Genomic DNA, 23,549 nt, shown 5'->3' on the forward strand with positions numbered 1-23,549 from the left:
TAGAACGCCATTTCAAGTTGAAAAGTGAATACGATAACGTAAAATTGTTAACCTAAGTTTGAAAAACACAATTTATGTAAAAGAAAAGCTTACACGCGTTCCCTGCGCCGTGCGCGCGTAAAAATGTGCGCACCAGTGGCAATTTTTAAACCCTTAAAATGACCTGAAACGTGCTCTAATTTAATCAGAAATTGATTTGAAGCATTTTAAAATTTCAAACGCCGTTTACGCACGCACTTTCTAATGTTACAAAATTCGGTAGGGATAAAAAAGTTAACAATTAATGTAAAGCAAACGTGGCTGAAAATGACGTTAAAAAATATTTATCTGTTTCAAAGTTATGATCAATTTAAGATTTTCAGAAAATCGCGCGTAACTTACGATACGCGCCTCTGACAGCGTCCAAAAGTTTGGCTGCACATCTTCAGTTAAATGTCTATATGTTGACCAAGTTACAACATGTTATGTTCACGCGTTGCAGAGAAACAGTGTGTACAAATTTGGAGCATTTTAAAATTTCAAACGCAATTTACGCGCAAACTTTCTAGTGTCCAAAAATGTTCTAAAGATTGAAAAAGTTAGCCATTGATGTGAAGAAAACGTGGCTGCAAGTTACGTTAAAAAATATTTATCGGTTTCGAAGTTATGATCAATTTAAGATTTTCAGAAAATCGCGCGTAACTTACGCTACGCGGCTCTGACAGCGTCCAAAAGCTTGGCTGCACATCTTCAATTAAATGTCTAAAGGTTTACCAAGTTACAACATGTTATGTTAACACGTTGCAGAGAAACGTCGCGTACAAAAGTGGCGGAAAGAAAGAAGAATAATAAAAAAAAAAAAAAAGAAACACTACAATTCCAAGGGCTTATCCGCTTGAGGCGGATAACCAATAACTAAATAAATAAAGAAATAAATAAAGATTTTGACAGAATCAAGAGGTTATATGCATATCATGCATATAACCTAATTAAGGATTACCAATAGCAACTTTAATAACTGTCTTCAGATCAGGTACCGGTAGGTTGTAATTTCGTGAACCAGCTCACTGGAGTAACCCTCGTTACAAATATTACCAGCTCTTTTTTCATCAATAGACCATAATTTTATATGATCATACTGTACACACTATTGTTGATGTGGTTAGGCATACAAAAGAAAAAACATTGCCACTACATGAGGTATGACGGACACTTTCCGGATGATGAGTAGGCTGACCTAGTGAATTTCATAACTTCAAAAACCAAATTGTTTTTTAATTGTCTGTGTAGACATACTTGGTATAGGCATCTGACAGGGATCCCATACATTTTTTTATAAGCAGGAAGACTGAAAGAATATTATTTTTGTTGAATAGTGTTAAAGGCTGAATTTAAAACGACGAGAGCAAACACAAACTACATAATTATGTTATTGTTAGTACTAACTAATATTCTTCTAATAATATATCTTTTATACCAGAATCAGTACAATGCCTTAATTAATAAAGGCAACTTTATTTCAAGAACAGTACTTACCTACAAATCATAGAATTACGCAAAAAAAAAAAAACTTTCAGCATCTTCAAAGAATTGAATTAATTAGTTAATCAGTATACTACCTGCGTGGTTCATCGAGGAGATACTCCTTCAAAATATCAAAGTATATATATATAGTTTATAACAAGAATAGTATATAACGCACGCGTACGCACGCGTACGCGCGCTTAAAATTATCAAAATTTATTTTAAATGAAATTAGACGTTTCAGGCAATTTCAGTGCGCAGTTTTTCCACGCGGCGCGTTGAACCTTAATATGCACTCTTTTTGCCCGATTTCTGTTTTACAACCTGAATGTTATACATTTTTTAAGCACATGACCCGACTCCATACACAACATACTTTATGGGAACAGGTTCAGATAGAATTCAGTTAGGAGTTGTAACTCAGATGAGAGATCTTGGTGTTTTAGTTGATAATAAATTGAATTTTCATGATCATATCGTTGAAGTTGTTAAAAAGGCTAACTCTAGACTTGGTTTAATTAAGAGAACCTTTGAATATTTAGACAGTCATTTAGTGTCTATCCTTTATAAATCAATGGTTAGACCGATTTTAGAATATTCTAGTACGGCTTGTCTTCCTCAGTTTGTTGGTGATTCTATTCTCTTAGAAAAAGTTCAGCAAAGAGCCACAAAACTTGCTGTGGAAATTAAAACTCAACCATATAGTGACCGAATGAAATTTATGAAACTGCCATCATTAGCATTTCGAAGAAAGAGGTATTGCTGCTTACAGATTTTTAGAATGATACAAAAGTATGATAATGTTAATCCGGGTGTCTTTTTTTGAATTAGCACCATCTACTGTAACTAGAGGCCACAATTTTAAAATTAAAAAAGTTCATAGTAAATCGAAACACAGACAGAAATTCTTTTCAATATCTGCAGTAAATGATTGGAATAGTTTGCCATATCATATAGTAAATGCATCCTCTATAAATAATTTTAAAACCCATCTTGAAACACACTGAAAAACCCACAACCTAAAGTTGGAGCCATATAACCAAGATGTTCAAAGAGGGACTCACAAACCTTAACAGGTTTATAGTCTAAAGGTCAAGGTAAATCAAGGTAAATCTATATATAAATTTACGTAAGGGCAAAATTCGGTAAATCGCGCCTTACTTCTAGAATTTTTACTCGATGGTATATAAAGTTGGTTCGTACTTTCGGTACTGATTTTAACCACCTGATGTAACCCTGTTTACTAATTAAACCGTGGTATACACTGTCTAATGGATGTCCATCTTGAAAAATACCCGCCACAAAAATGGGAGGAGGCTTCGCATTTTCCTATCTCCTCCTACGATAATTGTTTTTAATAGCTGAAAACCGGTTGAACAGCTATAGTACACACTGATATTGATGGAAGATATATATTTCTTAATTTAATGATAAATGAAAAGGAATTGGACATTATAAATATTTATGCTCCTAATGAAAGCAAAAATAGAAGTGCATTCTTTAGGACCATACACAAATGTTACAATGACTTTGATGGAGGGAAGGGTAATTCTATCATTCTAGGTGGAGATCTGAATTGCATCATGAATAGTGACATTGACCAAAAAGGTAGCGCAAATAGGTCTGATAAATCTGTTTTTACGATTAAAAACCTAATGAAAAATTTAAATTTAAATGATATTTGGAGATCCAAAAACATGAATAAGCGACAATTTACGTGGCGTAAGAGATTTAACAACATTTTCCGTAGGCTGGATTACTGGTTAATATCAGAAGATCTCTTTTCAAATGGAGATGTTTTAGCCTGTGACATTCGTCCAGCTATTCTCACAGATCACCAGGCGGTATCAATTAAAATAGATTTGCATGAAAAAAAACGCGGTCCTGGTTTATGGATGTTCAACAATAGCTTTCTGAAAGATGAAACATTTACAAAATTAGTAATTAAAATAATTGATGTTTCAATACTAAAAAATAATAGAGAACCTGTAAGTGCAAGTTTGTTATGGGAGCTTGTAAAAACAAAAATAAAAGAATTTTCAATTGCATACGGAAAACAAAAAAATAAAAACCAGAATAAAAAGAAAGAAAAATTACAAAAACAAATAAAAAACTTAAATGAAAAAATTATGAATACTCAAAATTGTGATATAACCATTGAAAATAAAATTGAAAACAAAAAAATAGAGCTTGAAAACATTTATAATGTAGAAGCAAAAGGCGCGCAAATTAGGTCCAGAGTAAAATGGATAGAGGAAGGCGAGCGGAATACAAAATACTTTCTTGGGTTAGAAAGATCCAAAAGTAAAAAGAAACACATAAAAAGTTTAATTACTAAAGATGGGAGCTTAGCAACGAGCCCAATTGATATTTTAAAGGAACAAATACAACATTTCGAAGGTTTATACGCAAAAAATGTTATAAACCCTGGAAAAAATAATAAATACCTTTGTAATTCTATTATAAACAAGCTTTCAGAAATAGAAAAAGAAAATTGTGAAGGTTACGTCACTATTGATGAATGTAAAAAGGCCATTTCAATGATGGAAAAAAATAAAACACCTGGATCGGATGGTCTAAGTGTTGAATTGAATTCTTGCACATGTATTAAGTAACAGACTTAAAATGGTTATTAAATCAATAGTAAGTTCGGACCAAAAAGGTTATATAAAAGGCCGTTTCGCTGGTGAAAACATTCGGTTAATAGAAGACCTGCTTTATTATACAGACTGTAATGATATCGAAGGGGCAATAATTACCGTAGATTTTAAGAAGGCTTTTGACTCTATTAGTAGATTTTATGTTCAATGTTCTAGAAAAGTTTAACTTTGGAATGTTCTTTTGTAACTGGGTAAAAGTATTATACAATAACGTTGAATGTGTCACAGTTAACAATGGTTGGGTTTCAAACAATTTTAAAATGGAAAGAGGTATTAGACAAGGTTGTCCTCTATCTGCTCTGTTATTCATTTTAGTGGTTGAAGTAATGGCATCTTTGTATGTTGGTAATGACAAAAGTATTAAGTCACTAAATAAAAAAAAAACCAATGCTTTTTGGATTGGTAAATGGAAGAACAGAATAGATAGACCTTTAGAATTAAATTGGGTAAAACACCCGATCAAAATTTTAGGCATATATGTAGGGTATAATACAGAAGAATGTACCAGAAAAAACTGGGATGTTAAATTAATAGAGCTAGAAAAGACTTTAAAACAATGGAATGCTAGAAATCTCTCAATTTTTGGTAGAATAATAATCCTGAAAAGTCTTGCACTATCTAAATTAACATATGCTGCAAATATCACTGATGTTCCAAAATATGTATATACACAAGTTACAAATCTAATATATAATTTTATTTGGAACAATAAAAGGGAAAAGATAAAAAGAAAAACTCTAATTGGTGATGTTGAGATGGGAGGCATTAAAATGCCTGATTTTACTCTTCATGTTAACGCACTCATGTGTGGCTGGTTAAAAAGAATTATGAATGATGACGGTGCTAAATGGAAAAATATTCCAATGTATTATATTTAAAAAATATGTGATGTTAATGTTTTACTTAATATGTCATGTTATAACATTATTGATGTTAATTCTGATAAAATTCCACTGTTTTACAAAAATATGATAAAAGCCTACATAAATTATAACAGAATCTCTAAAAAAAAACCTGAAACTTATAACGATATAATGAATGATCAACTGTGGGGAAACCACTACGTTACACTAAAAAAAAAAACGCTTTTCTACAAGCATTGGATTGACAGTGGCATTATCAGTATTAAAGACATTGTTAATAAGAACACTTTTTTAACATCAAACGAAATACTGGTGAAACTACAATGTAAAACAAACTGGTTAAATGAGTATTTGTGCATTATTAAGGCAATACCAATTCAATGGAAACGTATTATTAAGGAGGTAGATATTTTCAATTGTGATGATAATGATGAATTAGTTGGGACCAAGTATGAGATTAATACTACCAAACTAATATACTCATGGTTTGTGAAAGAATATTTCATTATTCCAATGTCACAACTAAAATGGGAAGAGTACTTCAATGATAACAACATTGATTGGAAAACTTCTTGGTTACGGAAAGTATGTAAAATGAAAGATAAGAAACTAGCACAATTCAATTATAAGATGTTACATAGAATACTGCCTACCAACAAACGGCTGTATCAGTGGAAAGTTAAGGAAACACAAACGTGTGACAAATGTGGAGAAATTGAAAATGAAAATCATTTGTTTTTTAGTTGTAGATTTATTCAGAAATATTGGAGGAAAATGCTTAGTATCTTTGTAAGTTTAAATCACAATAATATATCATTTAAACAATTAATACTAGGAACGGGAGATAAGCTAATAGATTATATTTACACTTTTGCAGCATTTACTATTTATAGAATAAAAATGTTATCTGCACTAAATAAGCCAGTGGGTAAATCTTTATGGAATTCATTTAAAAGCAATATGTTATATAACATTGAATGTGAAACATATAACAATAAAGAAACAAGTATAGAAAAATGGGTAGCTTTAAGAAATAAGATTATGATAATATAATTTCTAATTTGATACGATTAACCGAAAAGGAATTACAGTGATACGGGTTACGGGTGGTACTGAGCTATTATTGTTTTTTTTTATCATGTATATAAATATATTGTATAATCCGGGTTGTAAAATGAAAACAAACAAATGAAAATGTGTGAACTATTTTAAAACGGGATAGATGATAATGATGATCCTGTCAAGTGTATAACAAAATATAAGAAAATTAATGAAAAAAAGGAGTAATACAGAATTCATATATGTAAAAATGTTACTTATGAACTGTAACGACATTTACAAGTTAAATAATACGATTTTATGTAATATGAGATAATATGAATGTGAATAAAAGTGGTGTTTGCGCCACAAAAGAGAAAAAAAAAAAGCTATAGTACACCATCATAATGTTGAAGACAGGCCGATTTTCTTTAAAAAATACTATTTTGATAGATTTAATATACGATTATACAAATCTATTGATTTGCGATGAATGGAACATCCCAATCTCTCAGTCTGCCAGAGTTTGGTTTAACAAAAGTACTGTAGGTAAATTTATGAGCCTTTTGTTTAACACATACGGTAGGTAAATATAGGCCCTTTGAGAATAAACTTGCGAGATTGTGGATAGGCTCCACTGTTAGATATATAAACACATTATTATATACAAATAAACTTTATACTGACAGTTCTTTCTCAACGTTTGTATTAATTAATAATTACCAAATATAAACGTCGTAGTGGTGTATCGTGACATGGTACTTTAATATTTCAATCGATTATGACAGTGACAGTTTTAACTAAACTAAATAAAGAATGTTCTCTAATATAATTAGGAATCTCTTGCCATACACGGGGAAAATTAGTGTACAATGAATATTTAAAAGAAATAATATATAAATAAATAAAATTAAAAAAGTATTAAATCGCAAATGTTTTACTGTATTTAGAGGTATATTATTTATAGGCCTATAAAACATGAAAAAAATATTTCGTTACTGAGTGGATAAAGAATATATTTAAAAATTGTTCCTCTTTGTACCTATCCGCTTTCCCATCCCTCAACCTAATGTTACATACAAAACACAAATTGGGTTTCTTTAAATGAGTCCAAATCAAAAACTTGGACTCATTTTGTGATAAGTTTCTCCTTCGGAAGTAATTCCCAGGGTGCTAATTTTAGTTGACTACATAAATCATCGTGTCTATTTATTCGTTTCTGTAAACGACAATGTATTAGTCCTGCGGTACGTACATTTGAAATCGCCAGTTTTGTTACGCTGAAATTACTGTGTATTCGAGAACCATCTAGTATATATAAATTTACGTAAGGGCAAAAATCGGTAAATCGCGCGTTATTTCTAAAATGTTTACTCGATGGTATATAAAGTTGGTTTATGCTTTTGGTACTGATTTTAACCACCTGATGTAACCCTGTTTACTAATTAAATTGAGTTCGATAATTAGTTATTGACGATTAAAACGAATTTAGGTTCAACGATTTGCCCCAAATAGGGGTGTTTTCCGATCGTGGTATACACTGTCTAATGGATGTCAATTTGAAAAATACCCGCATACAATAATACGAGGACACTTCGCATTTTCCTATCTCCTCCTACGATAATTGTTTTTAATAGCTGAAAACCGGTTGAAAAGTTCGAGTACAGCATCATAATGTTGAAGACAGGCCGATTTTCCTTAAAAAATGCTATTTTGATACAGTTAATATAGGTTTATACAAATGTATTGATTTGCGATGATTGGAACATCCCAATCTCTCAGTCTGCCAGAGTTTGGTGAGTAGGTAAATTTATGAGCCCTTGGTTTAACACATACGGTAGGTAAATATATGGGCCCTTTGAGAATAAACTTGCAATACTTTGACAATACTGTAAATACCTATTAACTATTGTTGGTCCTCATTTGAATCGAACATTTCTTACTGTGAATGTTCGTACTGTAAGATGTAATATAAAAATATATACAAATAAACTTTATTACTGAGATTGTGGATAGGCTCTACTGTTAGATATATAAACACATTATTATATACAAATAAACTTTATACTGACAGTTCTTTCTCAACGTTTGTATTAATTAATAATTACCAAAAATGTAAACGTCGAAGTGGTGTATCGTGACATGTACTTTAATATTTCAATCAATTATGACAGTGACAGTTTTAACAAAGTATTAAATCGCAAATGTTTTACTGTATTTAGAGGTATATTATTTATATTATAGGCCTATAAAACATGAAAAAAATATTTCGTTACTGAGTGGATAAAGAATATATTTAAAAATTGTTCCTCTTTGTACCTATCCGCTTTCCCATCCCTCAACCCTAATGTTACATACAAAACACAAATTGGGTTTCTTTAAATGAGTCCAAATCAAAAATGTGGACTCATTTTGTGATAAGTTTCTCCTTCGGAAGTAATTCCCAGGGTGCTAATTTTAGTTGACTACATAAATCATCGTGTCTAATTTATTCGTTTCTGTAAACGACAATATATTATAGTCCTGCGGTACGTAGCCTACATTTGAAATCGCCAGTTTTGTTACGCTGAAATTACTGTGTATTCGAGAACCATCTGTGGGCACGACCTAGATGGTACGCTAGATGGTACGTAAGGGCAAAAATCGGTAAATCGCGCGTTATTTCTAAAATGTTTACTCGATGGTATATAAAGTTGGTTTATGCTTTTGGTACTGATTTTAACCACCTGATGTAATTATTGTTGTAGAAGTGGGTATAGCGCCCGCTGTTGAGCGTAGTTTGTTCAGAATGAATAACGGCCAAAAAGATGTTTTGTTGTACTATTCTTTTATTTATTATTTTCTAAAATGATAACACAACAAATTAATTTCATATAGTTACAAATTTCACATTAAATGCATTTTCCATATTAGGTATAATTATGTAAGTCTAATATTTGTTGATTAAGTTAATACGCTTAAAGTTAATTTTCATCAACAAAATAATAGTTATAATTAAATGTATTCAATGAATAATCGGGAGTTGTTTAATATGGTATAAAAAATGTCTGCTCCACATAAATAAGGTATTAAAAGGTACTCGGATTCTATAGTTAATCTGCTTCTAATATAATTCTATATTTTATAGAATATATATAATTTTATTTTACATTATGGAATATCGCTTTCTATTGGTTAAATTACAGAAAAATTAACCAATAGAATTTAATTTTACAAAATGTTCTTCAATGCAGAATGCAAATTTGTTATATGAACTTTGACCAAACAGCGTGTGTATAATCGACGCCATTTTGACAAATTGTGATTTACGTAGTTGTGTTTTTAAAACGCGTTTTACAATCTAAATTTATCGTCTCGAGGCGCTAAACCGAAATAAACAGAAAAATAAAAGAGAAAGACAAATACAGGAATTCATTTGAATTTATATTGTAAAATGTGGTAAGTATTAGGCCTATTATTATTATTTTATATTTATCACCCACGTCCAGAGGGTGTGTGACCGAAACGGCCGCCGACTGTTTATACATACCGAATTACACCTTTCATTGTAAGAATCTTATATATACATATAAATAAACGTTAAATGTTCAACTAACAAAAAATATGTTGTTGAGGACGACTTTATTAACATTTGAATGCTCTGCTTTATTTTAACCTCTTTAACATACATTTCAGCACAACCCTTCTTCGAATCAGTGTAACCACAATAGGTAGGCCTAAGCCTAATATTTTATATATTTTAGTTGACTACTGACTGTCAAATATAGGCCTAACTGTTAAAATAAGTTGTCTCATCATGCGAGTGCGTTACAAATGTTATTATTTATTTCTTTATAATGTTTGATTTGGTTTATAGTAAAACTATGATAACATTAATACACATGCTAACATTTTAATTAAAAGTATTAATCATTAGGATTATTTTTGGCCACTTCGGAGGTCATATCTTTCAGTTATTGTACAGTAGTTATAAGATGATTATGGGGTAAACAAAGATGAGTTAAAATGATTATATCTAGCCTATGTTGGAATTCATTAGAGATGGTAATATTTTTTACATTTCAGTTATATATACTGTGGTTGGCAACTTATTGATGAACTTCTGCCAATATGAAGATGTTATTCTAGATTGTAGTCGCAATCTGTCAGTAATCTCTGTCATATGGTTTGTAGAAGGCAAACCAGTTTCGGCATTTACGTTAAAGACATTAGGCCTACAGCACAGAAACAAATATGAATCAAAATACAGAATACAGTCGGACAATTCCTTGAAAATTCTGAACATTTCTAAAACGACAGAATGCACATGTTCAGTAATTACCACAACTAATATCTTAGAAAATGTTGAATGGACAACAAGAGAATATGGCAAGTACATGGTTTTGATTTCTTCGTTTCATTTAGGCCTCCAATTCCCAGCAGGAGCATGGAGCTGTGAAACGTGAAGCAGAGTACAATAAGATGTTAAAAAGCAGCTAGTTCCCTTAGCAATATTAATAATATAATCATTTTATTTATATTTTAAGAAATATATTTTAAGAATTCCAAGTGCAGTCATGAAGTTACAGTAAGGATGAACATATCAGTAGATTATTGGTTTTTTTTAAAACTATCAATCGAAGTATTGATTTTTTTTTGGCATTTGAAATGGAACTAAAATGGGGTAAATACAATAAAAACAAAAACAAAAATGGTGTAATTATATTTAATACTGGATAATCTTTAAATTGTAGGTAAACCAATATTATCCGCTATGCATGGATGCAATAAGACATGCTTTGTACCAGGAAACACCACTCAGTTATCATGCAGTGTCAGCAACCTTGCCCATGAAAGAGATGTACATATCAGCTGGACATCAACATATGTTGATTATGAAAATTATATTGAGAAAATCACATACGAAGAAGGTTTATTTACATCAACCATTTACGCCAAAGAAGGAACAGAGCTAGTTTTTGGAAATCATACTACTACGTGTGTGCTTTCTGGTAAAGCCACGTGCGGCCACAGTCAATCAATTTTGTACAAAGCCGATGAAGGTATGTTGTCTTTCTAATGGACATTTTGTATTTCTGTTTTATTAATACAATAAATTGTTCCAGCATTGAAAACACTTTATTTGTCGTAGGTTTACCCCTTGAAAACAACGGCCAGTCACACACGTATCATAAAATGTTACCACTTATTTGGATTTGCTTAATGGTAAGATTGTTTTTAATAATTCAATTACTGGACAAGAAAAGCAAACATCTAGTCATAATAACTATTTTATAAATGAAACGTTGCAGCTAATCATGATTATATATTTCTTTTCAATTTCAGATTGCTTTTTGATTACATAAATTTACTCAGCGGTGTTACCTAGTATTATAAAATGATACTAAGGGAAAATCCAAAAATGCAAGCAGTTTTCCTAATCAAGAATTTAACTCTTATCATGTCACCTTGCAATAATGTGTCAAAGACTTCATAATGTCTAATTATCTCGTTTTGTACGTTTTATATGATCATTTTGTAGACATTAAATATATAAATAATTAAAAAATGAGTCTAATTGTTTATGAAACGATTTACAAATTAAGTTTCTATCTTGGTGCTAAAAAATAACCCCACTTTAATTTACTGTATAATACTAGTAACCTACTACATTTATATTGCCAGACCCTATTATCTGATATTAATTGTATCGAAATGTATCTTCCAGTAGTATTTACGTATTTATAAGCCTACTTGTAAATTTTTGATTTGACCTTTTGCTCTGCTTCGATTTTTGTTTAGAATATTAATACAGTAGCTGTCACTGATACTTTGTTGTCTTGCTTGGAAAGGAGTGTTAACTACCGTCAAATGTTTGTTATATATATATATATACTTTCATTGAAAGATATTGCAATTTGTATTCGAGGCAGTCAAGTTGTCTACAGAATCGTTAGACCATGTACAATAATGTATGTCAATAAACATCTTTTCAATATTCGGTAACTAGGTAACAAACAAAGAGTATTGTCGAGATCAATGGCTTTGAACTCATGATAGTTTTTATAGCACTTCAAGATGGCTACAACCTTACTTTCCTCACATCCGTTTTAATAGGGTACACTTAAAAACAAATTGCGAAGCAGTGAGGCATTGTCGTACTATTCTCAAAAGTATGAAGCATGCAAGATGATATACATTGATTTAATTATTTTGGCAATGTATATTTTCATTTGTCCTGTTAAAGTCGTCAAAATCTTAAGAATGATATGTTGTTCTTATATCTAAAATTGGAATAAAAAGATCTATTACGAAATTGCTATTACAGTATTACATCTATTATGGTGCTTGTCCAATCATGGTAATGTTTGATTAGTTTAATACTATAATATATAGTATTTAGTGAATATATTCACAAAAGAAGCATGTATTCACTTCAGACCCCAAATATTGCTGTAAATCACCGTTTTTAGTTCCTCTACACAACTATACCCTTTCTCCAGAAATATTTAAAATCATATCGACATTATATACATACACATCAGGAAATCTTTCAATATCACAAGTTGTTATCACAAATTCCTTTGCTGTTATTGATTTATGATTATGGTAATAATTAATAAGTACTGTTTTAGGCCTACTCAGTTTCTTTTATCAAACACATCGAGGGTATCGACATTTGCTATAGGCCTACAGAAGACTACTCGTTACGTCACTGTTCGCCACAAAAGTCGAAAGCTTCCTGTTTCCTGACAACGAAAGCACCAACTCTGAAACTACGATTATTCTTGAAATTAATAATTGCAAGATCCAATTTGTTGGCTAAGAAGCCATGCTGGTTGACTTAGCAACATTGATTCTCACCAATTTGAAAATTTATAAAAATTAATATTTCATCATACACAATACAGTAATAAGACAGAAGAAATATCATGTTAAATGTTGCAGATCATTTTGATTTTTTTTTATTATTGTGGCTGATCAAATGTTTCTTTTTCCTGCTGCCAAATTGTATGAATGTATGATTCTTATTATATTTGTATGTATGCATTGAATAAAATAAACAACTGAAATGTTACTCTGGATTGTAATATCATACCCACTCTATCTCCTTTAAATCACCCATTTTTGTTGTTAAAATACACTCTTTAAAATTGAACCAATAGAGCGTTAACACAGAAATACATAGGCCTACATGCTTGATCAAATTCTTGAAAACAAAATCTTGTGCACCTTTTGTGAACATTGTTTTCATGTATCTTGGTAACAATTGTATTGCTAACGGGAAAAATTGATTGATATCATAATATATCGACTGTTTAATGTTTCCATATAGCATTAGTCTACCCGTTCACTTTGCGTATTTTAATCACATTTTTCATTTTGCATCCGGTCATTCAGCGTTAAAACATTCTTTACAACTACTTATTATTTGAAGTTGAATGTAATACCATTTGGTGAGGATAACGTATCTAGTGGCAGAGTAAGTACATTTATTTTTGAATTACAATTTTCATTTTGTTACATGAAGGAAAAGTTAACAAGGCCATATACATGGCTGCAGTCGTGTGCTCAAATTTGAGTTAGTGTTTACCAATCGACAAACCGACCAACCGACCGACTAATCATCCGACCAACCAACCGACATAGTGAGCTGTAGAGTAGAGTAAAAATACTACAGTGGATGCTGCAATTTGCTTTAAAGGAGAAGGTGTTAGATGAAAAAGGAAATCTTATAGATTATCAGAAGAGATGGCAAGAGGAGAAAACCAAGGGCTGAAAAGAGAAAGCCCTACATGTAGATTCTTGATAATATTATTAAAGAAAGGTTGTAAAACAGAAATCGTGCAAAAAGAGTGCATATTAAGGTTTAACGCAGAGTGCGCGTGGAAAAAACTGCGCACTCATGGCAATTTTTTAAACGCTTAAAATTGCCTGAAACGTACTCTAATTTCATCGAAAATAAATGTTGACAATTTTAAGCGCGAGTACGCATGCGTTATATGCGCTACGCACGTAATTGTATTGCCATATGATGAAATATGACCTGAAATTTATGTACCAAATTTTATTTAATTGTGATTTATGCTTGTGAAGATATGGTTACAAACGTGATTTCGTTAAATCGTGGGCAGGCCGCGTAATTTTTGATTGCGCACCGTAAAAACATAACCACATCGATTCCTGGCCATAAGGAATATACTGTAAAAAATTGACTTAGCTAGATGAAACTGATCAAGACAAGGCCATATACAATTTAGTGTTTACCGACCGACCGACCGACCGACCAACCGACCGACATAGTGAGCTGTAGAGTCGCGTTGTCAACAAACTTTCAGAAGGTAATGCCAGCGATGTTTTTGTTGACAACGGCCACCTGATGTTCTGTGACTTGCGCCCTCTATTCTTGTTACTTGAGCACCTTGATACCCAGAGAGGGTTCTCAGCATAATTAAAAACAAAGCTCTTACACAAAAAACAACAAAATATCAATAATACACCACGAAAAACACCCAAAATATGTAGTTTGGTATTTTATACTTTCGTTAATGCATTATCTAATTCCGATTATCACCATCATGTGCTTTTTGTGTGTTGATTTCAAGTCCATAAACAGCTTTAGTTTGATTATTCTAATACTGCACATCTTATTTCTATAAATTACCGAATTCATATTTGATCATTGAAATGTTTTAAAACTGCCGACTGAGTTCAACGTGCATCTTTTTCATTTACTTCTTGCTATTCGATGTACCTGCACGTTGTCACTTTCTTATGCCCGAATATTCACACAACACAATATTTCTTTAGCGTCTTTTATTTTCGTAAAGTCTTAACACAATAACATTCCATATTCAGTATTGCTTTAATTTTTTAGTTTACAGATATTTTTATATTATTTATGAAATACTCTGTCTAGGCCTATAACAAAATCAATGGCCTTAAATAGTTCCGAATGTTATTCTTGACCATTTAAAAAAAAAAAAATATTGTCAGAGTACTCATTCCATGCGAATTAGTATTAAGGCAGATAAAAACCATGCAGGGCACGGGTTACTTCTAGTGTTTTTCCATATACCCACTTTCTTACCGCTATAATGATTTCTTGCGCGAATATTATTCAATTACTATTGTATCTTAAAGGAACTAAAGCAACCAAAGAAAGACAACTTAGTTGATAATTAATCTTTATTTGCTCAAATGTTGAATTTTATAATACAATATAGCTATAAGCTTCGTTTGTGCCAGTTGTTTATTGATATCTAGGTAACAAATGATATTATCTAAACGAAATCAGATAACAGCTTTACATAGCAATAAAAGTGTACGGTACGGCAAAGGAATAGAGTCCATTGCTCATAAGCGTACACTAAAAGTGTTGCATATTATTATTAATCTTTCAATGAATATGCATTTGAAACAATAAAACTAATCACATTATTATTGATTTTCTGCATCACATAACATGTATTATGAATACAAACCTATCAATTTTTAGTTAAAATAACTGTATAAGGTTAATGTCTGTGCATATTTTTGCTGTTCCCCTTTTTTTACTTAAGGTTGAGACTTGTATTGAGATTCATTCACCACTGTTACACAAATTATTGTTGTTTTGTTTAGTAATTTACTTTTATAGTTGTTATATATTCTACGGTATAACAGTGTAATAGTATTAAGCCTTATGGAAATATTATTACCAAAACAAATATAGAAAGTAAAATTAGCAAACTAGGCCGAACTTCGATTGGCCTTGAAACTGACAGACTCAGGTCCGTGGTCACAACATGTCAGGGAAGAGTAGGCCTAGTGAAATTGTGTAATCTTGAACTAAGATTGAAAGCTTTCTTAAATACCGTCATTTCAAACAGCATTGTATACGAAAGTATATATGTTATTACATGTTTAATACAATCTAATCTAATTCATTGTACGTACCGTATATGGTTTGAAACAATATTTCTATGTAGTACTCTCGTAAACTGGTTCAATATTCTCTGCAACAGTGGTACAGCTTTTTATTATAGATTGTGTTTTATATACAGAATTATCAATGTTTTCATACGATGACATTTCATTATTATCGACATCACAAAGATCTTGATATGTGGTGTCTTCTTCTTCATTTGGTAAATAATGCATGTACGTCTGAAAGAAATATGTAGTAAAATTAGTTTCAAATATTCTTATGTTGTAGTAAAAATGTTTTCTAAGAAACACCACATAATGAAAAATAATAAAATACAATTGTTGTTTGTATTATTAAAGCACCTCAATCACAAAAATAAGCGAGACAGTTTTAACATAGATATAGGATTGACATGATTTGCCAAATTAATTAGTTATAGTTATAGATTGAGTTCTTTATCACTATTTCAAGTAACTCTCTTCATCAAAAACAACGTCATCTCTGAATATATTATAATTGTTTTTGTTGGCTAGCATTCCTTTTTAGCCTATAACAATGGATTTTGATAAAACATGGACCTAGTCAATGGATAAACTTGTATAAATAATATTATCAAAATCATTAGGAACTTACGGATGAGTGGGATACTGCAGTAGCAGATTTCGCTCGTGCTTTACGTCTTATTCGCCTCTGCAACAAAATAATCCAATGCAGATATTATAATCTTGTGTTCTTTTAGTCAAGTTTAATACTTGGTAAATCACTCCCATGTGAACCTACTTAGTACGGTCAAAATCAATAATAAATACACAATAAATCAATTAAAAAATTATAAAGTTAGGCCTACCATTGTTTTACTCAAACACATAGAAGTAAGACATCCGGCCACAAACAGTGTTACTGAACTTACAGCTATTATTGAAATCGGAATGTTGAAAGCTAGTGACAAAAAAAAAAGACAATTAGGTCCTATCGGTGAATGTTTACTTCTTTTTATCTTGAGGCAATTTATTCATTTACTATATCATATTTCAATACATACAATGATTCCATTTACATTTGAAAGAAAGTGAAACGGTTCCAATTAGGTACTGTAAAAATGAATACAAATACGCAAAATATTGTTGTAAATTCATATTGTTGTAAATTCATATTGTAATATTATATAATAAGGAAATGAGCTTATTGAAGACATGTAACACAATTTATTTTATATTTATTTAAAACAAAAATTGATATCGGAATCGAAAACTTGCTATCAGAATAATTCAGTTGATTAATTTCAATAGCTATTTCAAAAAATTCCGACATAACTTTTTCACCAGAAGCTGAATTGTTTGATGTTGATGCCATAAAGACATTTGAAAAGGTACACATTTGCATTAGAGGAGAGTAAGTAATAAATACAAAAATATTATTCGGAGATGCACCTTCAGGATATTCGTGTCTGACGTAGGCTTACGGCTGCCAAAACAAAGCCCACCTCAATATTTATAACCAGACTAATGTTGCATACAAAGGTTAGAAGTATGTCAATGCCAATATTGATTTTTAAATACAATAACATAAAAGGCAATCCTTACCATCATCGTCATAATACATATTATTGCAATTGGGTGTAGCACCCGGTGTAGCACTTGTTGATTCTTTTATAACAGAAATTGCATTGTAGTTGCTTTTAGTTTTTCCAGTTTTTCCATAGACCCCAATCCAATATATTGATTCTATATTTTCGTCTTCAATTGTAAAGTTAAACGGTGGGTCGTTATCAAGAATTGGTAGCGGGTGATGTTCAATTAGTTCTCCGCTTTTCCCTTTCCATTCAACTATATATTGCGTATATTGCCAGTGTATTGGTGGGCTCCACTCAATTATGATTCTGCCTTTATAACGTCTGACAATACGTACATATAACGGTTCCTGCGGAATTAAGCCTAAAATACAACATTTAAATAATAAATCAATATTTGAGCTAATGTAAATTGTTATATCTACATTTTCATCGTATCATTGTTACTCCGTCAATAAACAATACTTTTTAATTTAAATTTTAAAATTCTTTTTACTTTGATAAGATAAGATAAGATAAGATAACTTTTATTGATCCTCAAAAAGGAAATTCATTGCTCATCATAATAACAAAGAAAACACAATAAAAACAAATATAGCATAAAACCATTCATATAAAAACATCTAAAAAATTACAAGATAAAATTATCTTCTTGACTTCCTGTTTTACTGGATGATACCGGAGGGAATAAAGGATTTAGCAAATCGATTTGTTTTCACACTGAGGAGCCTCAATCTACCACTTGGATTAAGTTGGTCTATGATCACTTTGTGGAGAGGATGAGAGGCATCCGACTCAATGCGTTCGAAATCTTTCTGGAGGTGTTCTAGGTGCACATCGGTAAAGGAAGGCAGTTCCAGACCAATCATTTTACCAGCCCCCGACGGATGAAAGTTTCAAGGCGTCCTTTATTCCCTCCGGTAACATTACCAGCCCAACAGGAGAGGCAATACGTCCAAACACTACATATAACGGATCTATAGAACGAAAGTAACATCAAATCACAGGAGTTAAATTTATATAAAGTTCTCATACAATACATTCTGGGATTTAATTTTTGCTGATGAAGTCTATGGTCTCCCCAACTCAGTTTATCATTGAAAACAATTCCTAGATGCTTGTACTGGTCAACAATTTCAATTTCTTTACCTTTGATAGTGATTGGTTGAAAATTAAATTTATGTTTAGTCCTAAAATCAATGATCATCTCCTTTGTTTTTGATGCATTTATTTGGAGATAATTATCGTCACAAAATTTAACAAATCTTTGTATTTCGCTACGATAATTTTCATCATTGTTTGAAACTCTGAGACCAATAGTACTAGTGTCATCAGCGAATTTTTCCATCTTAGATGTTTCATGGTACCATATACAAAGTACAAAATACTTTATGTTGGAAATGTTAATCTTTTTCTGATACATTAGAATCTTTTTTAGATTTTTTTTCCACAAAGAGAATAAAAATATCCAAAATCATTGAACTACTGATAAATAAACTAAATGATTACATGTCATGCTTATACAGGTTGTAACATTCGCTGAACTTCTGTCTTTCTCAGGATCCACAGTGCAAGTATAGTCACCAGCAGCATCACAATGGATGTCAGTGTAGTTCAGGATTCTGCCATTAATTGTTTTACCAGATTCAACATGTTTCCAAGTGTAAGTGGCAGCATACGGGTAATTGGAAGAGCAGTTTAAGATTACGTCATCTCCTTCAGATGCATTGTATCCTCGGTCAAGTCGTGCATTGTGGTAGAACTCGATGATGACTAGTTATCATGAAGAAAATGATGTAACAGGTAGGCTATTATTGATAGAAATGTCATACTAATTATTGCTACCGTTCAAATAAGTCTATGTTAGGCTACAGACATGATCTAAATCCAAAAAGTAGGCCTTTCATTAAATTTCATCATTAAACAACATTCTATTATTGTATAATGTCTTATTACGTAATGACATCATTTTTCGCAAGCATAGATTCAGAAATTCCATTTATTGTGCAATTCGTATAGGTTCAATAGAGTACTTACTCTCCAATTCAATGTGTCGGCTTTCAACTTCTATGTCTTTACATTTTATTGTGAACAAACAAAAAAACAAAAAACACCGTGTCAGGCTACAATGTAAACTTTTGTTATAAGGCTATTAGTATTTCTAATAATTGATTCTATTCTATTGAGACCTCGATACAACGTATTAAACATCAATATCTTGTACTGTATCATATAAATAATATCATTCAAACAATTTCCTGTGTTTCTTCTAAAATATAGGAACGTACGTATATTACATAAAAACAATCATGCTAAAATTACTGTATCCAAAAGGTACCTTTATTCTAACATTCCTTTGTGTTTAACCTAACAAGTGTAACCCACATATTGGAGAAGTAGTAGTAATAGTAATTTCTAAATTAAATGAGCATGTCAATGTGCTTTATTTTCAAAAGTGTAAGTTGGCCTAATATGTAAAGTGTACCATATTTACAATGTATTGTACATACCACTAATTTGAGGTTGGTTTACTATACAAGATAAACTTAAACCGTCGTGTTTCCAATTTGGTACGATATTGACAGAAGTGAAAACATCGAACAATGCTGATTCCTTCAGATTTGTGTTGTTAAATGTCTGTTTACTAATCATTTCCTGTCCCAAAAATATCTGAAGTTGACCAGAAGGTAGCATCCCATAACTGTAGCATTTTACATTTGTTGTTTGCGAAACGACACTGTAAACTGTGCTTTGATCAAAATCATCCGCTGTGTTTGTATGTAGTTTAACAGCAACCGGTGCCACTAAAACATTAAAAGTTGTTACTGTATTTTTAGTTGGTTTGCGCTGCGTTAAAAAACATACATACAACTGAACGAAATAGGCCTAAATGTCCTCAATATAATTATTTGTTAAAAGCTTATGAGCTGTTTAAATCTCATGAGTATTTTGTTTAGGCCTACGTATTATGATGTTCTTCGTAAACACGATGTTCTATTAAAAAAATAAAAATTATAGTAGTATTCGGTCTAACGCCTGATATCTCACATTTCTACTAACCGTATACTGTTAATGTAAATACATATCGTTGAACATCAAAATCGTCCACTAGAGAACATGCATAGAGTCCCGAAGATATCAGGTTTCCAAAATACAATCGAAAACTATTGTTAACATGCGTTAGCTCTGTAAGTTGAGTTCCATCTTTGGTGCAATAAGGTGTACAACTACATACAGGCGATAGCAAAGTAAAAACGTAGGTACCACCTCTTTTAACGTAGTGATGCGATGCTATCGATGAAGTCAGTAATATGGAATCAATTTGGGTTCCTAAAAATAAAAATTCTAAAAAACATATTAAAATAGGATTATATTTAATTACTGTATAGTTATATAATTTCGCAAATTAAGCGCACGCACAAATTAAATTAGTCTGAAAGTTGATTGATCGTTGCTTGAATAACTGCCTGAGCAACTATCTCAGGAAAGATACCTCCAGATATTCCTACAAGAACCAAATTAAACAAATGCTTAGCGTATACAAAAGTTGTATCTTTGATAATTGAAAATCATACCTGAAATGAACACAACACAGCGAATAATTTTCCACATATTTGTCGTAAATATTTTACCGAATAATGACATCAAAACCAATTACTGAATAAATAACAGTAACAACAGTATAAGTTAAACACTTTCGACATACAAATAATAACCAAGATAGAATCAAACGAAACCGAAAATGACATTACCTGGCGCCAGAGATGCAGCCTTTGTAATGTTTATGGTTTTCGCTTTCAATACAGTAAATATTGGAATGTATTGTTGTTTTTTTTTATTCTAAATAATCACAAAGCTATAATTATTATTATAAGATAATGATAAGATATTGTCTTGTGAATTAATATGATGGCGTATCAAGTTATGTTCAACGGTACCACGCTGAGGGTGCCCTTTCTTATATCGATCTATGTTAAAAAAAAAAACTTCAATACTATAAATGACAATATTTTTATTCAATTTTTTGTGTATTTCATTAAATAACACGTTTACAAACTGCATTAGTACGTTTGTAATAAAACGTTTCCCTATCTAGAAAATAGTACGTTCCATCTTCGAACCCGCCAGCCGTGAATGTTAACTGCAAAAACAACATTTTTAAAACATGGATTTTGGGCGTAATACCACTATAATTTCTATAATTGATTTACTATATATTTTTTTTATAATAAACACCTGTTAAAAGTATTGTACAGTTTGCCAAAACGTTAACGACACTCTAAAACAACATTCTTTCGCTTATTGTAAACTCAATGGAAAATTCTTCTGAAAACAAAGCAAAACACGCCAGTTCTTCCATATGGTAATGACAAAAATGACGGGCCTTTTTTCAATAAAGTTTACATAAAACGAATCTGAATAACAATGTTTCAATCTAGCAGGAGCTTGTCTTGGTGGACACCCATGAAGACATTTTAAAGCTAACACACCGTCTAAATAATTCATGATACAGTATTACTTATGACATTATGGGGGTCGCTATAAAAAGCATTACATAGATCAAATACCTCCTGTCAACAGGTTTTGCTATGCCAAACATTGAGAGGCTTTATGCTACCTGATGGTGTGGCACCCGGGGTTCGATGCTCACCATCCGTGTTTTTGAAATATTTTAAATAACAGTGGAAAGGGATTATCTAGAGGATTAGGTTAAGTTATATTTATGTTATACTTAGGGTCATGCATTATTCATGATTTCTGCCTTAACCTATAGGGGGAAAAGTAATGCCCACGAGACTATAGTAGTGGTTTTACGTCTATGAAAAGTGTAAGCTTTAGAATCTCGAGGAAAACATCAAGCTTTTGAAATAAATAAAGTATAACATACTACAAATATAGCGTGACCTGGAATCAGATCAGATTTAAACACAAAAATACCCAACATTTTAGCATATTCCAGCCGCCGGACAGCATACCTCCCACATGTGTATAGCTCTAGTTCGATCAAGGCAATCTAACAACATTTGGCCAATCGAAAATCAGTCGAGCGTTTAGAAACTAGAGATAATCCCTTTGATCTGGCCGAGCTCAGCGTCCTGTTGTTAGATTGCCTGGGTTCGATAAGGTTGATCATCATCATCATCATCCATATTCCGCACCAATTGTATAGCGATTGTACGTAAACGCCACAGACTCTATGTCACGTGTCGCCATTGTTTCGGTTTATTTCGTTCATTATGACGTAAGTGGTGGCGGTATGCATCATTTTGTATGGTTCACAGAATATGAAAATAGAACAAATAATATTGCCTTGATCGAACTAGATACACACGTGTGAGAGGTATGCTGTCCGGCGGCTGGAATATGCTACAATGTTATGTATTAAAAGAGTCACCGTCATTTTTCACGTTTATTTATTTTTTTTAATATTTAGGGTCATGCGTTATTCCTGCGAGACTAGAAGTGGCTAAAGCCCTTCGCACACTATAGCTATCGGCTGAGCCAACTGGCACGAGTAACACTTGAACGTATTTAATTATACCAATTAGGCCTATGGTATTTATTTCAATAAAAGGGGTGTTTACGCCACAAAGAGAAAAAATGCCATTTATTCGGTCCACTTAAGCACAGTGTAGAACTATTTCTATTTTAGTTAATAAAGGCATAAATGGTGCTCTGTAGAAGTAGAGTACGGTCAAATCGTTCTGAATATACCTCTTCATGACTATAAAATATCAATCAATGAAATCAATATTCTTTTTGTAACCCATAAAGTTCTGATGAACCTTAATATTTAATTAAATCCTTTTCATAATAAGGTTAGTATGCAAGGGTAGAGTAGAGAAGAAGAATAATAAAAGAAACTTATTTGTATAACATTTGTGTTCAATGGTTCCAAATGGGGGCCGGAACACAATTCTGTAGAATATGAAGAACTTATATTTTATAGCATTGCAAATATTTTCAAGCATTTTTGGTGTTATCATAGCATAACTGTTTATTGCAGAGACTGCCTCATAAACGTG

The 23,549-nt window shown here is 31.6% G+C and overlaps 3 protein-coding genes and 1 long non-coding RNA gene across 5 annotated transcripts; 2 read left to right on the plus strand and 2 right to left on the minus strand.

The window, feature by feature from the left end:
* The first annotated feature begins 1,882 nt into the window (after positions 1 to 1,882).
* Positions 1,883 to 2,329, plus strand: LOC140057580 (uncharacterized protein B0403.1-like). Its single transcript, XM_072103295.1, has one exon. The coding sequence runs from the start codon at positions 1,883 to 1,885 to the stop codon at positions 2,327 to 2,329; it is 447 nt and encodes a 148-aa protein (XP_071959396.1).
* A 7,045-nt stretch (positions 2,330 to 9,374) lies between these two features.
* Positions 9,375 to 13,042, plus strand: LOC140056791 (uncharacterized). Of its 2 annotated transcripts, XM_072102274.1 has the most exons (6): positions 9,375 to 9,502; positions 9,740 to 9,774; positions 10,130 to 10,432; positions 10,798 to 11,106; positions 11,196 to 11,269; positions 11,390 to 13,042. In XM_072102274.1, the coding sequence occupies exons 1-6, from the start codon at positions 9,498 to 9,500 to the stop codon at positions 11,399 to 11,401; spliced, it is 738 nt and encodes a 245-aa protein (XP_071958375.1). In that variant the 5' UTR covers positions 9,375 to 9,497; the 3' UTR covers positions 11,402 to 13,042. The 2 variants fall into 2 exon arrangements, with proteins under 2 accessions (XP_071958375.1, XP_071958376.1); XM_072102275.1 differs by lacking the exon at positions 11,196 to 11,269.
* A 2,203-nt stretch (positions 13,043 to 15,245) lies between these two features.
* On the minus strand, positions 15,246 to 20,682 carry LOC140056448 (uncharacterized). The gene is made up of 8 exons (XM_072101816.1): positions 20,584 to 20,682; positions 20,034 to 20,327; positions 19,561 to 19,596; positions 19,033 to 19,296; positions 17,537 to 17,887; positions 16,801 to 16,892; positions 16,587 to 16,643; positions 15,246 to 16,192 (listed from the first exon to the last, which is right to left on the minus strand). Exons 2-8 carry the CDS (start codon positions 20,215 to 20,217, stop codon positions 16,007 to 16,009), a joined length of 1,170 nt encoding a protein of 389 aa, XP_071957917.1. The 5' UTR covers positions 20,218 to 20,327; positions 20,584 to 20,682; the 3' UTR covers positions 15,246 to 16,006.
* Positions 20,683 to 20,832: 150 nt separating this feature from the next.
* On the minus strand, positions 20,833 to 22,443 carry LOC140056059 (uncharacterized). The gene is made up of 3 exons (XR_011846716.1): positions 22,412 to 22,443; positions 21,099 to 21,180; positions 20,833 to 20,868 (listed from the first exon to the last, which is right to left on the minus strand). It is a non-coding gene; the product is annotated as an uncharacterized lncRNA (long non-coding RNA).
* Between the last annotated feature and the right edge of the window lie 1,106 nt (positions 22,444 to 23,549).

This window comes from Antedon mediterranea, chromosome 8 (assembly GCF_964355755.1).
Source record: "Antedon mediterranea chromosome 8, ecAntMedi1.1, whole genome shotgun sequence".
Classification (NCBI taxonomy): Eukaryota; Metazoa; Echinodermata; class Crinoidea; order Comatulida; family Antedonidae; genus Antedon; species Antedon mediterranea.

Coding starts and splice junctions, on each gene's coding strand:
- LOC140056791 (XM_072102274.1), top strand. Junction 9,775..10,129: donor AATCAGTGTAACCACAATAG/GTAGGCCTAAGC, acceptor TTTACATTTCAG/TTATATATACTGTGGTTGGC. Junction 10,433..10,797: donor ATGGACAACAAGAGAATATG/GCAAGTACATGG, acceptor TTTAAATTGTAG/GTAAACCAATATTATCCGCT.
- LOC140057580 (XM_072103295.1), top strand. CDS start 1,883: ATGGGAACAGGTTCAGATAGAATTCAGTTAGGAGTTGTAACTCAGATG.
- LOC140056448 (XM_072101816.1), bottom strand. CDS start 20,217: ATGCTACCTTCTGGTCAACTTCAGATATTTTTGGGACAGGAAATGATT. Junction 19,597..20,033: donor AAACCAACCTCAAATTAGTG/GTATGTACAATA, acceptor TAAAATGTAAAG/ACATAGAAGTTGAAAGCCGA. Junction 16,893..17,536: donor TATGTATTATGACGATGATG/GTAAGGATTGCC, acceptor TTTTGTCACTAG/CTTTCAACATTCCGATTTCA.